At 39.8% G+C, this 17,746-nt stretch overlaps 1 protein-coding gene across 1 annotated transcript; it reads right to left on the bottom strand.

Moving 5' to 3' along the window:
- Positions 1–13,065: 13,065 nt before the first annotated feature.
- LOC115268023 (phenoloxidase-activating factor 1) lies at positions 13,066–16,846 on the bottom strand. The gene is made up of 3 exons (XM_029875916.2): positions 16,558–16,846; positions 16,198–16,505; positions 13,066–13,897 (listed from the first exon to the last, which is right to left on the bottom strand). The coding sequence occupies exons 1-3, from the start codon at positions 16,774–16,776 to the stop codon at positions 13,066–13,068; spliced, it is 1,359 nt and encodes a 452-aa protein (XP_029731776.1). The 5' UTR covers positions 16,777–16,846.
- Between the last annotated feature and the right edge of the window lie 900 nt (positions 16,847–17,746).

Below are 17,746 nucleotides of genomic sequence, written 5' to 3'. Positions count from 1 at the left end.
TTTTGTCGATACAGTAGATGTATATTGAAAAGTTTGTGCTCAAAGTTTCAGCCATTTCCTTTGCCAATTTCAAAAGTTACAGCGCTGACATGCTAAACCAGGTGCTGTACAACATTCATTTGCGCACGTTTTACTTTTACATTGCTACAACAAAAAGTATCGCACCGATCTTCATCAAATTTTGCTCAAATAATAAACATACACCAAAGAGTTTCCATTGAAAATTTTGGCCAATTTTATCGATCCATTGCAGAGTTACAGCCGTGTTTCTGTGTCCGGATTATTGCGGATACAGACCTTAGTTCAAATTAGCACAAAACATCTTTATATGGCATTGAATAATGTTATTTTTACGAAATTTATAAAATGCACCTGATATTATATCATATTTTATATGAAAATGAGTATCTTTTCTTGAAAACGCTGTATCTCAGGAACGACGCAAATTACCTTGGGGAGTTAAGCTTTTTCGATCGAAAAACGTCTGATAAACACGATGGAATCAAAATTTTTAAAATCAATGTATACGTATTTTGAAAAAAATCGATTTTTAGTTTTGAAACTGAAAAATATGATATCTGGCAACACTGTATCAAAAAAATAATATTTTTTCTGGATTCCCTGGATTCCCGCACCAAAATTTGGATTTTTCCTTTTTCCATCTAAACAAATGTTTCATCCAAATTTGGTTCAAACCCGTGATGGTCGATTGCAAGTTTTCACATTTTCTCGGTCACTTCATATGGAATGACCCATATGTAGTTATTTCAATTGTTGATTTTAATTGCTCAAAATCCAGTTATTTTTATTTGTTTATAGGAATGATCAGCAAGGAGCTGAAGGGGGACAGATGCCAGAGAGCGGAGTAAGGAACGGGGTTGGATTGGAAGCAGCACCGGTAATAGGCAGATCAGAGGAAGTGATCAAGGCGTGAGATTACTGGAGTTGACCATGGCGAGTGTCCTCCCGGACGAGAACCCTACAGTGATGTTCAATATTGTTTATTTTAGAAATGATTTTTTCATGAGCAATTTTTATTATTTTTCATAGAAAATTAGCAGCACTTTTTCATGTGTTGTTTATATTTCAGCCAACTAACACGTTTCTGATTATATATTACACTAGGCAGCAAAATTAAACCGTGCAAATTAACATTTTCCCAGGATCAATATTCAATATCAAAACACATCGGCAGATTACTATTCTCGCTGGGAGGGGACGTGATATTCACAATTCTTAAATATCAAAGACACGTGCAATTCGGGATATTCAGGAGCGCTTATTGTTGCCGAGATTTAACCCTCCTAGCATGTTAAGCTAGGTGCACCACGATAGCGTAGTGCACGCTCAGCAAGTCTGTCTGGATCATATTGACCACAACATTCTACCAGGGTTAAAATATCCAGTCTACTGCATGACCAGATGGAAACACATTTCGATAGAAATTGTTGTATCAGTGAGCACCTTCAAATGATTATTTTTAAATTGTTCACACAGTACACTATAAAATCGATGTGTTGAAAATACAGAAACTTTGCTGGAGGGTGTGTTGAAAAGTTTCAAAATCAGGTTTTATTCCACTGGCCTGGCCTCACCGTCCTTCGAAATACAAATTTGAATTTCATCTGCGGGTTTCAGCCGTCATGACATCAGCGTAGCATCGTCTCGATATGTTCGCGGAATCAAGCCGTCGCGACGTGGTTGTCTTTCGATGTCGTCTTTCGACGATATCGTTAGTTCATTTGGTGTCTGTTCCTGAGTGGACTGAGTAGCATATGATCTCAACCTCCTTCGGAATCGGATCGCGCCATGAGCGTATCCATAGGGGGGCAGGGATGGAGCCGTGTCCCCCTGGCCACCAGATTTTTTAAATTCAAGCCAACTCAAAGATCATCAATAATTCAGAGTTCCAGAAAAAAATATTTAAAAAAAAATCAACTATTCTAATAATTAGGGTTTTATCCACAATGATCAAACCATTTTTACTCGAGAACCCCAGGAAATTTCGTCAAGAATTTCTCCAAATTGTATAATAAGATTGAAGTGGTGATGTTATCATACAATTTTACCAAAAAAATAAGCTTGGTTGAATGACTAAATTTTGTGAAGTTTATACATGGAATACAAAAACAGCATGCCAAATTTTTCCAGATATGCTGTAACCGGTTACGGTAGGAAAAAAGAAGAACTTTGTAGAACATATGCTGCTACAGAGTTCAGTTATGTGTCACTACTACACGAGTTTTCACTAGTATTCAATTCAAACAAACGTCATGCTAAGAGAAAAATACCTGGGATTTCTTTACGAATTCTTCCTGCAGAAATTCCTTTAGGCATTTATTCAAGAACTTCTCCAGGGATTCTTTCAGAAATCCCTCAAGGGACTTCTCCAGGTGTTTCTCTACCGCACGCAAAAAAATCCGTTCCGATATACGTGAACTCTCAGTCACGGCAACGGGAACAAACGGGAACTATGCATAGCAACGATAACAACAATAAGAAATGTACACCGTGAACTAGATTTCACGTTTTCTAGAACACCCATATTGACAGCTGGAACTAGTTCCAGTTCACGGTGTACACTACCCGTCATAAGTACGGACTCACAAAAAGTATTGCAACAATATTGCACCACCCTGACTCACCTCGATATCTTTAAAACCAGCACACCTACGGAAATGTCGTCTTCAGAAAAATTGTTGCTTTTGGTCTATTGAATAACTTTCCTGAAGACAGCATCTTTGTAAGTCCTCAGGTTTTGGAGATATCGAGGTGACTCAGGGTGATGCAATATTGTTGCAATACTTTTTGTGAGTCCGTACTTATGACGGGTAGTGTATATTTGCTTGTTCTCATATTTACGTTTGTTTGTTCATGTTTATCAGAACGGTTTTCTGAGCATGCGTGAATTCTTCCATGGGCATCTTGCAGGGTTCAGATAGTTTTTTTAGGGTTTGTTCCAAGAAACGCTTCAAGAATTCCTCTCACGATTCCTTCAGAATTTTTTTTACAGATACTTCTGCAAGGATGCATCGACGAATTCCTCTAGGATTTTTTCATAGGTTCCATTAGTGATTCCATCATGGATTGCTCCAGAGATTTTTTCAAGAATTCCTCTATGGGACCAAACATTCCACCGGGAATTTCTCCTGTGATATCTTTAGAGGTTGCTCCAGTGATTGTTCCAGTGCTTTTTTGAGGATTCCTCCAGTAATTTCTCCAGGGATTCCCAAAGGAATGTCAAAATAAACCCTTTTATGTATTTCTTCAAGTATTTTTTCAGAGATTTCTTCAGAGATTTCTCCATATATTCGTTCAAGAATTCCACTAGAGATTGCTCCAGTAATTCAATTTGTAGTAATTCAAAGTATTTTAGCAGCAATATCTTCCAAAAACCCTTACAGGAAATTTTAGCAGAGATTACCTAAAAATTAATCCAGGAGTTCCTTGAAACATTGTTTTTGGAGTCCATCCGAAGATTCCAACAATAATTCATCCAAACATTATTGCAGACCTGGATTCCTTCATATATTTTTCCTACAGAAATTGTTCCAGGAATTTGTTAAGTAAGCTTTCCTGGGATTTCCTAAGCAATTCCTCATGGGACTGCTTCCGGGATTCAGAAACACCTGCTGGGATTTCTTTAGGAACTGCTTCAGGGATTCCTCAAGGAGTTCCTCCACGCACTCTTCTTAGACTTCCTTCAGGATTTCTCTAAAGATTCCATCTGCAATTTCTTCAGGAACTCTTTCTGGGATTTCTCCAGGAATTTTTCAAGTGATTGTTCCACGAATTTCTTCAGAGATTCCTCTAGAAATTATTCCGCTGGGAATTGCAGCATGGATTTTCCTAAAAATTCATCCAGGAATTCATTCAAAAATTCCTCTAGAGATTCCTCCAGGAATTCTTCTAGATATTTCTCCAGGAGTATTTCTAGAAACTCCTTCGTTAATCCCTTCAGGCATTTCTTTAGGATATCCTCACGGGATTCCTCCAAGAAAATCTGAAGGGCTTAACTTGGGAATTCCTTTTGTGATTCTTTCTGGAACAACATATTTTAAAAATTCCTCCAAAGATTCTCCCAGGAACTCTTCTTAAAATTTCTTCAGGAATTCCTCCTTGTATTTTTTAAGGATTTCCTCCAGGAATTAATTCAGAACTTCCTCCAGGAACTGTTTAGGGATTTCCTTACTAATTCCTCCTGAAATTGCTTCCGGGGTTTCTTCTGGAGTTTCTTCAGGAACTCTTCTAAGGATTACTCCAAAATTTCTCCAAAAATTTCATCTGCAATTTCTCCAGGATTTATTCCTGGTATCCTTCTAAGAATCACTTAAGAAATTTTTCCACGAGTTTTTAGGAATTCCTCTAGTAGTTTTTCCAGTGATTCCTCTGGGAATTCCTGCAGGAATTTCTCTAAAAATTCCTCCAGGAATTCATCAAGAAATTCCTCCAGTAGTTCCTCTGGAGATTCCTTCAGGAATTCCTACAGGCGTGCCTCTAGGATATCCTCCATGGATTTCTCCAAGAATTCCTAATTTTTTTTTCAGAGATTCCTCCAAGAAATCCTCCAAGGTTTCCTCAATGCATTCCTTTATGAATTCCTCCAAGCATTTCTCCAGAGATTCCTCCAGAAATTGCTTCCGGGATTGTTCCTAGAATTCCACCTGGAATTCCTTCAGAAATTTATCCAGGGATTCTTTAAGGGATTTCTTCAAGGATTTTTTCCAGAAACTCGTACAAGAATTTCTCCAAAGAATTATCCATTAATTACATCATCCAAGAATTCCATCAGGAATTCTCCTAGACATTCTTCCGAGAAATTTTCCAGGGATTCTTCCTTGGATTCTTGCAGAGATTTCTCTAGGATTTTTTCCAGCGATTCTTCCAGGAACTCCACCAGATTGCTTCAGGGACTCCTGGGATTGCTTCAGGAATTCCTTTTGGGATTCCTCCAGAAATCTACGTAGACATTCCTCCAGGAATTAATCAAGGAATTCCCTCATAAATTATGGCAGCAGTTCATCCAGGAATTTCTCCAGGAATTTCTTCAGAAATTCTTCCAGGATTTTCTCTAGGAATATTTTTTAGATTTTCTCCAGGAATTCCTCCAAGAAGTCCTCCAAGAATTCTTCCAGATCTTCCTCCTGGAATTGCAGCAAGGATTCCTCCAGGGATTCCACTAAAAGTAGCTCCAGAAACATCTTTGGTGACTTTTCCAGGGATTTCCCCACGAATTTCTCCAATGATTCCCCAGGATTCCTTCAGAAATTCCTTCGAGGATTTCCCTGGAATTCAGCTACAAATTTCTCTAGAAACTCTTCCAGGAATTTACAAGGGGTTTTTTTTCAGAAATTACTCCCAGGGTTCCTCTTGAGATTCCCCCAGAAATTTATTCAGTACAGTGATTTTTCGGTTTTATCACGGTCAAAAAAATTTTTACCGTGATATAAACGAAACCGTGAATTTAGCGAAACGAGAAATAAATGTAAATTTTTATCCAAAATCGTTCAGCTGCAAAATGTATAAGTCGTAGCTTATATTTTTTAACTGTTTTGGTGTATTGGACAATGCAGAATTGAATTGATTTCGGAATGTTTTAAAACAAGTGTAATAAAAACAAAATGAAAATCGTGATATAATCGAACAGAAAACCGTGAATTTAGGCGAGTAGTGATTAAAACGACTAGTGATAAAACCGAAACGCCACTGTAATTGTTGTAATAATTCCTCCAGGAATTCCTTCAAGGATTCCTCCAACAATTCCAAAAAGTAAACCTCCATGAATTCCTCCAGACATTCCTCCACCAGACTTTATTCAGGAATTTCTCCAGGAACTCCCCCGGGAAATTCTCGAGGAATTTCCCCAAGAATTTCTTCAGGAATTCCTCCAGCATTTTTTCTAGGAATTTATCCAGGAATTACTCCTGGACACCATTCAGAAATTATGTCAGAAATTTCTCCATGATTTTCCTGAGATTTTTTTTTGGGATTTTTTTCAGAAATTCTTTCTGGAAATTCTCCAAAAATATCCTCAGGAATTTTTCAGGGATTCCTCCAGGAATTTCTCCTGAAATTCGTTTATAAATTTCTTCGGGTATTCCTCCAGAGTTTTCTTCAAGAATTTTTCCAGGGATTTTTCTAGGGATTCCTCCAGAAAAATATTTAAAGAAATTCTCGAGGAATACCTTCTGGAATACTTTTAAGAAATTCCTCTGGAGATTCCTCTAGAAATTCATCCAGTAATTCCTTTAGATATTCCACCATGAAATCCATCATGTATTCCTCCAGCAATTCCCACAGGAATAGCTCTAGGAGTTCCCCCAGGCATTCCTCCTGGATTTTATCAAGGAATTTCTCCAGGTTTTTTTTTTCAGGAATTCCTTCAAATATTTCTCCAGAAATTGCTCCTGGACATGTTTTAGAAATTATGTCAGCAATTTCTCCTGAGGTTCCATCAGGAATAGCTTCAGGGATTCCTCCAGGAATTTCTCTAGAATTTTCCCAGGGATTCGTCCAGGAAATCCTTCAAAGATTCCTCCAGGAATACCTTCGGAAATTCTTTCTGGAAATTCTCCAAGAATACCTTCAGGAATTTTCCAGGGATTTCTCCAGGTACTCCCCCAGGAATTCCTACAGAGATTTCTCCACAAATTTATTCAAGGATTCCCCCAGGAATTCTTTCAGGAATTGTTTGATTGATTTCTCACGGGATTTTTTCAGAAATAGAAAAATACTAGTAATAACAATCTCCCAGAACTCCTCTGGAGATTCCTCTAGAAATTTATCCAGTAATTCTTTCAAGATTTCCTCTAGAGATTCCTCAAGCAATTCCCACAGGAATACCTTTAGGAATTCCTCCATGCATTCCTCCAAAATTTTATCCAAGAATTTCTCCTGAAACTTCTCCAGGATTTCCTCCAGGAATTGCTTCCTTGGACATCCTTCAGAAATTATATCAGCAATTCCTTCAGGAATTTCTCCAGGAAATCCTCTAGGGATTTCTTCAGAGATTCTTCCAGGAAATTCTCCAGGAATACTTTCAGAGTTTTTTCAGGGATTCCTTCAGGATTTTCTTCAGCGATTCCTCCAGGGATTCCCCCACGAATATCTTCAGATATATTCCCAGAGATTCCTAATGGGATTCTTCCAGGGATTCCTCCAGAAACTCCTCCAAGGGTTCTTCCACGAAATTATCCTGGAATTTGTCGAGGGCTTTTTTTTAGAAATTTCTTCAGCAATTTCTTCCAGAATTCATCTGGAGATTTCTCCAGGAATTCTTAATGGGATTGCTCCAAGAATTCATCTGAGAAATTTCTCCATGAATTCCGGCTGAGTCTTATCCTAGTATTCCTCCAGGAATTACGCCCGGAATTTGTTCAGAAGTTTTTCCAGGCATTCCTCCAGGATTCTCGCTAGAGACTTTCCCAGGAACTGCTTCAAGGATTCCTCCAGGAATCCCTTCTGAAATTTCATCAAGAATCTCCAAGGAATCCTCCAGAAATTTATGTAGGATTTCCTCATGAGATCTTTTCAGGAATTTCTTTCTTTATTTATTTATTTATTTGTTTACCATCTTCAACTTAAAAAGTTGTACAGACTGTTTTACTATACCTAGATAATTACACTGAAGGACAAACTTATCATACTACGCAACGCACACAAACCAAACATCATTTTGCAATTAAACAGCACTGCATAACAGTTAATAACAATAATACATAATTTACAGGGGATAGACAAAATGATCGGGACAGGCAAAATTTTCACTTTTCAAAAAAAGTTCAACTAGCTGTAACTTTTCGAAAAGTGCATCAAATATTCTCAAATTTTTACCATAAGTTCTTCAACTAGTTGTGTATCAGTGAACAAAATTTGGAAAAGATCGGACAATTCTTCACAAAGTTATAAAGATTTTTGGAAAAGATAAAATTATCCGATAGCCAACTTTGAGCTGTTATATCTCCGGATTCAACGAGCCGATTGCAATGAAATTTTGACCAATCATGACTTATATAACGAACTCTGGAAAACATTTCACTTAACTTGAAATTTTTAACAAGCGAAAAAGTTACAGCGATTTTATTTTTTTCACGATTTTTAAGTAAATCGGTCTATTTTTAATATGCATCCCATTACTTTTTCAATTTATTGGCGGCTATGTTGTTACTTTCCTTCAAAACGCATTTATATATGAGTCAATTAGAGGGAAACTAAATGCACTATAATTTGCATCTTGAGTTTTGTAACGATGTTGATGTTTTAGATAATTTGGTGTTTTATTAGAAAAATAATCTAATCGTTATAATTTTCTTCCGTGTTAAGAATATTAAGTTAAGTCAATGGTTTTTCATAGCTCATTACATAAGTCTTAAATGGTCAAAATTTCATTGCATTCGGTTCATTGAATCCGGAGATATAACAGCTCAAAGTTGGCTATCGGATAATTTTATCTTTTTCAAAAATCTTTATTACTTCGTGAAGAAATGTCCGATCTTTTCCAAATTTTGTCCACTGATACACAACTAGTTAAAGAACTCACAGTAAAAATTTGAGAATATTTGATGCACTTTTCGAAAAGTTACAGCTAATTGAACATTTTTTGAAAAGTGAAAATTTTGCCTGTCCCGATCATTTTGTCTATCCCCTGTACATCGAAAAAAAGGAACGCAACTTAACAAATAATTACACTACGGCTTCCAAACATTGCTCTGGCGGCGGCAGAATTCGCGGAACTTGATTCCATTGGGCCAAGTTGAGGAACGAAGAGCTACTTCTTTCCATTTCCATTTCAACACAACTTTAAAGGAAATATAATCCAGAAGATTGCAGTCCACTCGATTCGATACTAATTTGACCACATCCTTACAGTCTCCAACAGGGGCGCGTAAACAGCGATAAACCATCGTTTCAATGTCGTTCACAGATGCGGTGTTATCAATGTTGGCGAGCAATAATGAAAAGTAGCGATCGTTCGGTTCTGTCGGTACATTCGCCTTCGGTTCGGTTTGCTCACTCTCCGTTTTCTCCATGTAACTGTCACTTGCTTCATTGATCGTTTCGGCAAATTCGACGGGAGTAGAGTGGCATACATGAACACTTTTCGACGATGTATCCGAGTCGTTGCAGTGTATCTACGACCAGAGACATTTGCGTTTTAAGGACAAACGTCTTGACATCCCGCTTCAACAGTGCATCAAAACTTCAAACGCACAAATCTCAAGAAGAAAGCTTCACATAACAGTGCATTTTATTATTCTGTTCTTGCTCACTTGCAATAAGCTTAAAATAAGAAGATCAGATGCGTTGGTTTTGTTTACGTTGAGATTTGTGCCCTCGAAATCGTGAGTAGGTGCCAAAGTCGGCCATTGTGGCGGCCATGTTGGGATTCTAACAAGTCTGTCCTTAAGATCGGATATTTCGGTGTGTAGAATACTCGAATCGTCCGTGCTTGGTGGTTTATTTAGTGATGTTTTCCATTCCGTGAATACAGGTACACAGTCGCTGCACATCCACATCATTCCTCTCGATATGGCACGGAGATCTTCTCTACTCAAACCAGCGCATGCGACGTGGAATGATTGTTTACACGGCCCGGCACACACAATATACAGCTTCAACTCCGTGTATATGCATATCGCGCATTTTTTGCACTTCACCATGTCCATAGAATTAGTCGACTTAGTTGCGGGCATCTTAATGCTGTAAATTTACACTAACGAGATGTTTTTCACCAGAATACGTTGGAGCACGGAATATTTGGTAAACGGCTTACAACTGCAATATTATTTTCTTCAAAATACGTCGGAAAAAAGCGAACGATATCGTAGGCAAACGAAGGCAGCAACACACCATTAGGATTAGACATTTGGTTAGGTATTCCTCCCATAATTTATACAGGAATTCCTCCAGTTATACTTTCAAAAATTCTTCCAGGGATTCCTCCGGGAATTTCGCCCGGAATTTCACCAAGGATTCTAGAGGGCTTCCTCCAGGCATTCCTGTAGGAATTGCAACAGCGATTCATCCAGGTTTTTCTTCAGCGATTTATCCAGGATGTCTGCCAGGGATTTCTCTACGAATTCTTTAAGTGATTTCTTCAGAAATTCCTCTCAGGTTCTCTTCTAAAATTAATTCAGGAGTTCCTTCGGAAATTTCAGAAATCCCACAAACATCTCTTCAGGGATGTATCCAAGAGCTTTTTCAGTATAACGTGATGTTTTTTTTAATTACTTCAAAAATTTGTGGAGGAATTCCTCCAGCTAATAGTATTGGAAGATAATTTAAAAGGGATGCATACAGAAACCAGGGAATTCTAGGTTATTGAAGACAAGTTCGTAATTTTCATAAGATTTCAGCTATAATTTCTTATTATTATTATTATTATTATTATCTAATGAATATTTTCAGAGCAAAATAATGCACGAGTGAATAAACCATTATCATCAGCATCACGTTGATCAGGCGAGCTTTTGATTGAAGCGTGACAGCTGAAGGATTTAACATTGCTTTAAGAATATAATGTTAATAAAGCTATGTTCACTTAGAATCCGGAATCATGTCACATTTTCTAGTGGCGCTCTCAATGAACATAAGGGGGCATCCATAAAGTACGTCACGCTTAGAGGGGGGAGGGGGGGTTCTCCAAAGTGTGACAAGCAATGCATTAAGTATAGGAAAACCCCGTACGAAGGGGGGAGGGGGGGTTGAAAATTCCCATTTTTAGCGTGACGTACTAAATGGATGCCCCCTAATCATCATTCTTTTGCAGCACTCTGATCATACACTAATCCTCTTTAAATGGTGAAAATTTCATCGATTTTCTTGCAACGAGTGAAAACTTATTTCAGATTGAAGACAAGAGGAGGAAAAAAATCTTGCACAAACACGTTGAAAATTTAGTGTGGTCAGGTACGACAGTCGCGAAAAATGTTAATATCGTCAAAACTATTATGTGTTACGTGCACAGATGTTGTTAACCATGACATAAAGAAGTGTCCTCGGAAGAAAAAAGCTTGGGTTCACTGATAAATCTGCTTTGAATTTGAAGATTTGGCAAGAAGTTCGAACTCTGGGCATGGTTTTTTCGCAACAAGATGATGAAAACCAATTCATACAAGGATGACAGCCTCAAAAATCGCGTGCTGCTTTTCAAAAACGCACACAAGGGATATGTAGAGTTTCACCTATTTTGATGAGCTGCCATGACAGCCGGAGACGTTCAACTCAAATTTCGCGTTTTCTCAATTCACTGAATTGCCCCTCATTTCGCAATAAAAAAAAAGTTTGGCAATTTTTCTTCGGAATCCTAGTCAGACTAGTCAAGGCACTCAGGACACTGCATAGACGACCTGATTGTTGAACAAACGTGCGGAAGGGGTTGTTGCTAAAATTTACCATCGTTGTGCAGATTTTTAGAGAGGTACAATAAATAACCTTTGTTTTGAGGGCTTCACCTTTTATGTTTGTTATTCCATCCCTAAGATATACGTGATTTTGTCATTCTGGATTCTAAATGAACATAGCTTTATACTCAATTTCATCGTGCTGTGTTTAGTACCCCCTCCTGACCGAAAAGCTGGCTACGCCCTTGTTTCCATTTATGACTTCCGTGGGATTTCTGTATATTTCAAATGTTTGAATCATGAACGGGAACTACGCAGAACCGTTAGACAAAAGACAAGACATTTAATTTTAAGGCTAGGGTACCACCACGAGAGAACTAATTTCACATGGCCTGTGGTCCACTGTAGTTGATCATCGTAAAAATCAATACCCTAAGACCAACCGACGACCAACCGTCTATGGCTCTCACCGTTGATTCTAACCTACACAGCAAAAATTTCTGAAAAGTACACCCAACGTAAACAAATTTGACATATAAATTTCTACTCTATCTCACAGAACTTAACATTATACAATTTCTTATATGGAATATTGAACGCAAGCTTCATACTGAGAGCAAGCTGTAAATTTAAAAACTGATGGAGCAATGTGTGCGATATTACGGGGTCCTTTTGTTACAGGTGATATAATGTAACATTTTTTAACTGTGTAACTCCACTGCCACTGACTGACCACGAGCCACTGACTGCATGGCTCATTCGTCTATCCACAGTCGTCAGCAGCAGCGGGAGAAAGTGTGACGAATTTAATGTATTTACATTTTCCCTGTGCGAAAAGCCGGATGCAACAAGCATAAAGTTTCACAACTCATATTTCTGGCCGCGGCACTTACTGCTGGGGACTGCTGCTGCTGTTGACCATTGCATTGTATTCGCAATAGGATTCAGAACAGGGAGGAAACGATTTTTTTAGTGCTCGTTTGAGGCAGCTCGAGCTGAGCTGGATGAACAGTGTGTGATGTATGTTTTGAGAGTGACTGTATCTGGAATAGAGATGTCTGTGACCGATTTTTTGAATCGCAGGGACTCAGTGAAGCAAGTACCAAGGGTGGGGTCACAGAACTAAATATTGCCACAGAGATGCTGAAGAATGGTTTTCCGGTAAAGGAAAGGTTAAACAAATAACGAAGAAAAAGTTTTGGTTTATTGCAAAGTCGCAGTGCTTCAGACCCAAGCAACACACATGGTCACAAAACAGTCACGGAAGCGTAGAAAATGATTGCGCAGTATGTCACAGTGACTTATGTGTAACCCTTACATGCGCTGCCGTGACTGTTCTGTAACCATGTGTGTTGTTTGGGGAGAGCCAAACGCTATAACAACGTTTGCCTTACTAACTTTCCTTCCCATCCCCGATGTCCGTAAGGACGTGGCCATTGCCGTTATGGACCTTATTATAGTTGGGAGTTCTAAAACTGTGAAAAAGCTCCATTCAATGGTTTTTTTGCGCAAATTCGATTACTCCGGTCAATCACGGAATAACAAATACGAGTTGTGCGGTCATCTATACTCATACCCATGCTTATGCTCATTCTAAGTATTCTGGAGAGCATAAGCACCTAGTTTTAAATTTATAATTATAAAACGAGTTGCTGATAAAAATAAATTAAAAAACAAGAACAAAAACAAATGAGTTGTTTTGAAACAAAAACATGTTTAATATTTATTCATCATCATAATCATAATTATAATCATCACCATCATCACCATCATCATTATCAATTTTCTGCAATATCCAACCTATAAACTTCGATACATCGGTGTACATTACATATTTGGTCGTATCGCATTTCCCAATTAGTGGATCCCAGGCCGCTTTGGATACTAAGCCTCGTAAATAAAACCGATTGTCATGTTTTACAGCCATTGCACTACCGGAGTCACCTTCGCAAGCGACAGAACCTGATCCATCGCCACAGAACAGTCTGGCCCTGTTAGGAATACTAACGCCCATGTTATCGCTGCACTGCTGTTTACTAACAATGGTACTCGTGTAATAGGAAGAAGTGTTAGCATATCCGTTTTCGGTAAGGCCCCAGCCTGACACTAGACCTTTTTGATTACGGTTAACACTCGGTGAGTTCTGGTCTCGCCACAAACAGATTGGTCTAATCAAGTTCGTAAAAGTAAGTGATTGCTCCAATCGTAAGACAGCAATATCCGCATCTTGATCTACGAGGTGTTCACTGTCACTGTCGTAGTCTTCGTGGCTCACAATCTGTTGTACGTTTGCATGAACAGCGCCATTTATGGCGAATGTATTCGAGATGTTGTGTTTCCCGGGAATGGCCAGGATTTCTTGGGGGCGCATGTTTATCGTGCAGTGAGCCGCGGTTAAGATATGGCGATCCGTAACGATTGTTCCACCACAGAAGTATTTGAGACCGGATGTCGCATTGTGATGGAAAAGTGGTACAGCCCACGGAAATTGCCCCACCCGAGATGGTGTGCCATTAAAGGAGAGATCAGTCAATAGGCTGAAGGTGCCACAAATGCTGTAATGATGGAAGCAGAAGATTATTTTTTTTCCGATGTGATGTTTATGCAGGATCCTGAAGATGAAGATGATATTTCACTACGCTGGAGGTTATTTCAAGAACAAATATTTGCGTTCAAACAAAATAGAAAGTTTTAATTACTAATTGTTGTATCCGCACCATTTATAATTTATTTTGAAAGAAAAAAAAATGCGTCTTCCAACTTTTCTCCGCGATTTTTTTTTCTAAACCATAGGGGGATAATCTGCTCAACAGACACCCTAACAGGAAGGTTAGGGTAGTGTGGGGCTGAGGCCGTCTTCTACAATAAAAGTAAAAGTCAGGACTACTCTCTCCTCGTACCCACTAAACCATTCCTATGGTCGCCAAACCCTACGTCTCTCCGGAACCACCAAGAAGGTATTGCTTCAGAGAGGGGCTAGTGCACATCGCACCCTCAAGGTTAGCTGCGTAGCCTAGCAGCAACGAACATCGATGACTCGCTCTGAAGAGTCCATCACGGTAACATGCTAGCGCATAGCCAGTTTCCCGGGTGGTCCTCGTCACTCCCTTTGTCCTCGGAAGGCGGGCACGGTCAACCCCGCCCGCGCCCAACTGCTTTGCAGACATCAAGAACTGATGCCCACGTGCAACCCGATCTGACCTGCTGAAGGCAAGGGTATCACTACCCTTCAGGCCCTATCAGCTGCACCAGAAGGTTGCTGACAGCAGGGTCTCCACCTGCCCCGACCCTTGCCGGGACCCCTTTTCAACCGCGGGCTCGGATCCAACCCAGTAGACCGACGCCACGACAGCACCGCTACCGGGACTTCCTCTCCGCGGCCATTTAATCGCTGTAAGGGTAGATCTCGACCGCAGGGCACCGGTATGACCTACGAAGCCGACAGGCTCTTGTACTGTAACTGGACTAGCCATTCTCCGAGTCCACGCGCCACCTCCTCTGTAGCTCCCAGACGATATGGGTGATAGCCGTTGAAACGGCGTTCAAGCCAAACTCATCCCTACACATCCTCTGGACCAAGTCTGGACAGTGCCGCAATAGCTGTGGAGGCTCTTTTACAGGCATAATCGACGTGGCTACCGAAGGTAAGCTTATCGTCGATCATCACGCCCAAGTGTTTGACGGAGCGCTTTGACAGGATAGTGCACTCTCCTACACTGATCTCCGTCTGCTGCTCCGACTTCCGGTTATTAACAACCGTCACCTCTGTCTTGTGGTGAGCCAGCTCCAGTTTCCTGGACCGCATCCACGCCTCCACAACCTTGATCGAGTGGTTGGTAGTCAACTTTACCTCCTCGATCGTTTCACCGTAGACTTCGAGCGTAATGTCGTCGGCAAATCCGACAATCACCACTCCCACTGGATACTCTAACCTCAACACCTCGTCGTACATGACATTCCATAACACCGGACCCAGGATGGAACCTTGCGGGACTCCTGAGGTTATGTGAAAGCACTTCCGACCCACCTCCGTGTCGTAGACTAGTACACGATTCTGAAAGTAGCTTTCGAGAATTTTGTACAAGTACTCCGGTATCCCCAGACGCAAGAGCGCATCGGCAATAGCAGATCAGCTGGCGCTATTAAACGCATTCCTTACATCCAGAGTCACTACCGCGCAAAAGCGAATTCCCCTCCTCTTAGGCTCGAGTGCTTTCTCGGCGGTTTTTGTAACCGACAAGATAGCGTCTACGGTGGACCTCCCCTTCCGGAAGCCATACTGGTTGCTCGAAAGACCATTTTCGCCCTCAGTGAACCTCAACATTCTATTGAGGATGATCTTTTCGAGCACCTTCCCCGCGAATTTAAACTCGTCCATCCGTCTAGAAGATCGTCTACTCTACATAGCATCCATCCATTCGCATATTTCATTAACGCACACTATGCCACAAGTATGAAGTGGAACTTTCGTTGATTGGTAGAAGTTCCTGCTACTACTTCAGTAGCGGTACAATGCAACGAGGCGGAACTTACGAAATGGGACAACGCCAGAGCAGGGATGAGAAATGTCATGAAAATATCATTTTGTTATTGGCTAATTTATCTGTTCCTAGTGAGAAATGCTTATAAAATTCCTAAAACTAACCGTAATTATGGATTAATGATACACATGAATGAAAATTTACACCAGAAATAGGATGTTGAAAAATGTCATGACATTTTATTTTCGTGAATTGCTATGACACTTCTAATTCCAGCGCTGCCATTTGCATTGTTTTAAAATGATTTTTTTTATCGAATCAATAACGGAATTTTAAAGAAACTCTTAGGTATGTCGGAACAGCTCGATACTCACTCTTGCTTTTCAACCGGTGCTGAAGATGTAACTATGGGTTTGGCTGTGGTTTGTGCAGGAGCAGAAAATATTCTACCAACGGTCGGTGCAGCAGTTTTCTTTGGAGGAATAATACTATGAGTCATTGTTCTCACTGCTTGCCGTGGTGTTCCGGAACATATCAGCTTTCCGTTAATACTCATCGAAACCAGCACAGGTATAGGGCATTGCAATGCGAAATTTAACCAAAATTTTGCAGTTCCATAGTTTTTGATGTCGTTGTACGTAGAGTCGAGCGATTTGTAGGTATTAAGGTAAGTTTTCTGTCCCTAAAAAGAGCATCGCTAAATATTCAATTATCTTGAACTACACTCTACTTACTGATCTCGAAGCTCCTTCGTAGACCTTCACCTCGAGTGTGTTTGTTACATCTGCATTTAAACCACTAAGCTGTATGTAACCAATTATCTGCTTACTACCAGGATAAAATTTGTACGAGAACTTATCACTGCATGGTGATGCCGGAACCATCGTCGCCGCTTGGCTCAATTGATACCACATTAACAGAAGTAACTGAGACACAATCACTTTGGTTCCCATGATTACTCTTCTTGGACAAATATGATCGATAATTGTGACCGCCCGTTGAGAACAGAGTATGCTTGCGCGTCCGCGGTCAAAAATGTACTAATCTTTCATACAAGCAACAGGCTTATCTGTTGCGTGGCGTTCAAGATTCCTAGCTTTGCGCGCATGGTGCGTATTTCTAACCGAAATATCGCAAACGTGTGCGCTTCTGATGGTACATTACACTAGCCAGCATAATTAAAATCATACTTCAGCCAACGATTAAAGCTACTCCTTGCATAATAAGGTGCCAAATCAAAAACCGATTTTTTTTTCAATTCTGCGAACTTACTCATACTTTTCTTGTATACGTCAAGTGGAATCATATAGTAAATAAGTGTAATCAGTTTCTAGCTTTTAATTCCGCTCTGTTTTGCTTATCCTTTGACTGATACGCGTATTTCGACTACCACTTGTAATGTTGTAATCTGTCTCAGTGTCAGTTATCCAGTTATTAGTAGTGGATAACTGACACTGAGGAAGATTACAAGTGGTAGTCGAAATACGCGTATCAGTCAAAGGATAAGCAAAACAGGGCTGAACTAAAAGTATAAACTGATTACACTCATTCGAAGAGGGTATTCTGCTTGAGAAGTTCAAAAATTCGGCACAGTAAATAAGCCTAAAAATCTTCCTATGAAAGCTAGATATAAAAAAAAACTTAAGTAAAAATAAATATAAATCACATAGAAGGTTATAATTAGAATTTTTGGTTCAACTTACCCCACTGTGGAACCCATGTCAAACGTCAAATAGTTTATAACAACGAATCAGAATAGGGATAAGTTTGCAACGTCTGTTGTCTTTAGGATTGCAAGTTTCTGGCCATAGCGTAAAACTGCCTGGCTTATCCTTCAACACTAAGTGTTCTTTGAGCACTTCCACAGTTATAGATAAGGCTTTGGAGATGCATCAAGTAAATAAGTACTTCATGAGAAAAATT

This window comes from Aedes albopictus, chromosome 3 (assembly GCF_035046485.1).
Source record: "Aedes albopictus strain Foshan chromosome 3, AalbF5, whole genome shotgun sequence".
Taxonomy (NCBI): domain Eukaryota; kingdom Metazoa; phylum Arthropoda; class Insecta; order Diptera; family Culicidae; genus Aedes; species Aedes albopictus.
The sequence above is the reverse complement of the archived record's forward strand: the minus strand, read 5'-3'. Positions and strand labels throughout refer to the sequence as shown.

What these genes read in the sequence shown, in the direction of transcription:
- LOC115268023 (XM_029875916.2), bottom strand. Translation starts at nt 16,776, where the DNA reads ATGGGAACCAAAGTGATTGTGTCTCAGTTACTTCTGTTAATGTGGTAT. An exon ending in ACGAAGGAGCTTCGAGATCA is followed by an intron (nt 16,506 to 16,557) that starts GTAAGTAGAGTG and finishes TGCTCTTTTTAG; the next exon opens with GGACAGAAAACTTACCTTAA. An exon ending in GCACCGGTTGAAAAGCAAGA is followed by an intron (nt 13,898 to 16,197) that starts GTGAGTATCGAG and finishes CCATCATTACAG; the next exon opens with CATTTGTGGCACCTTCAGCC.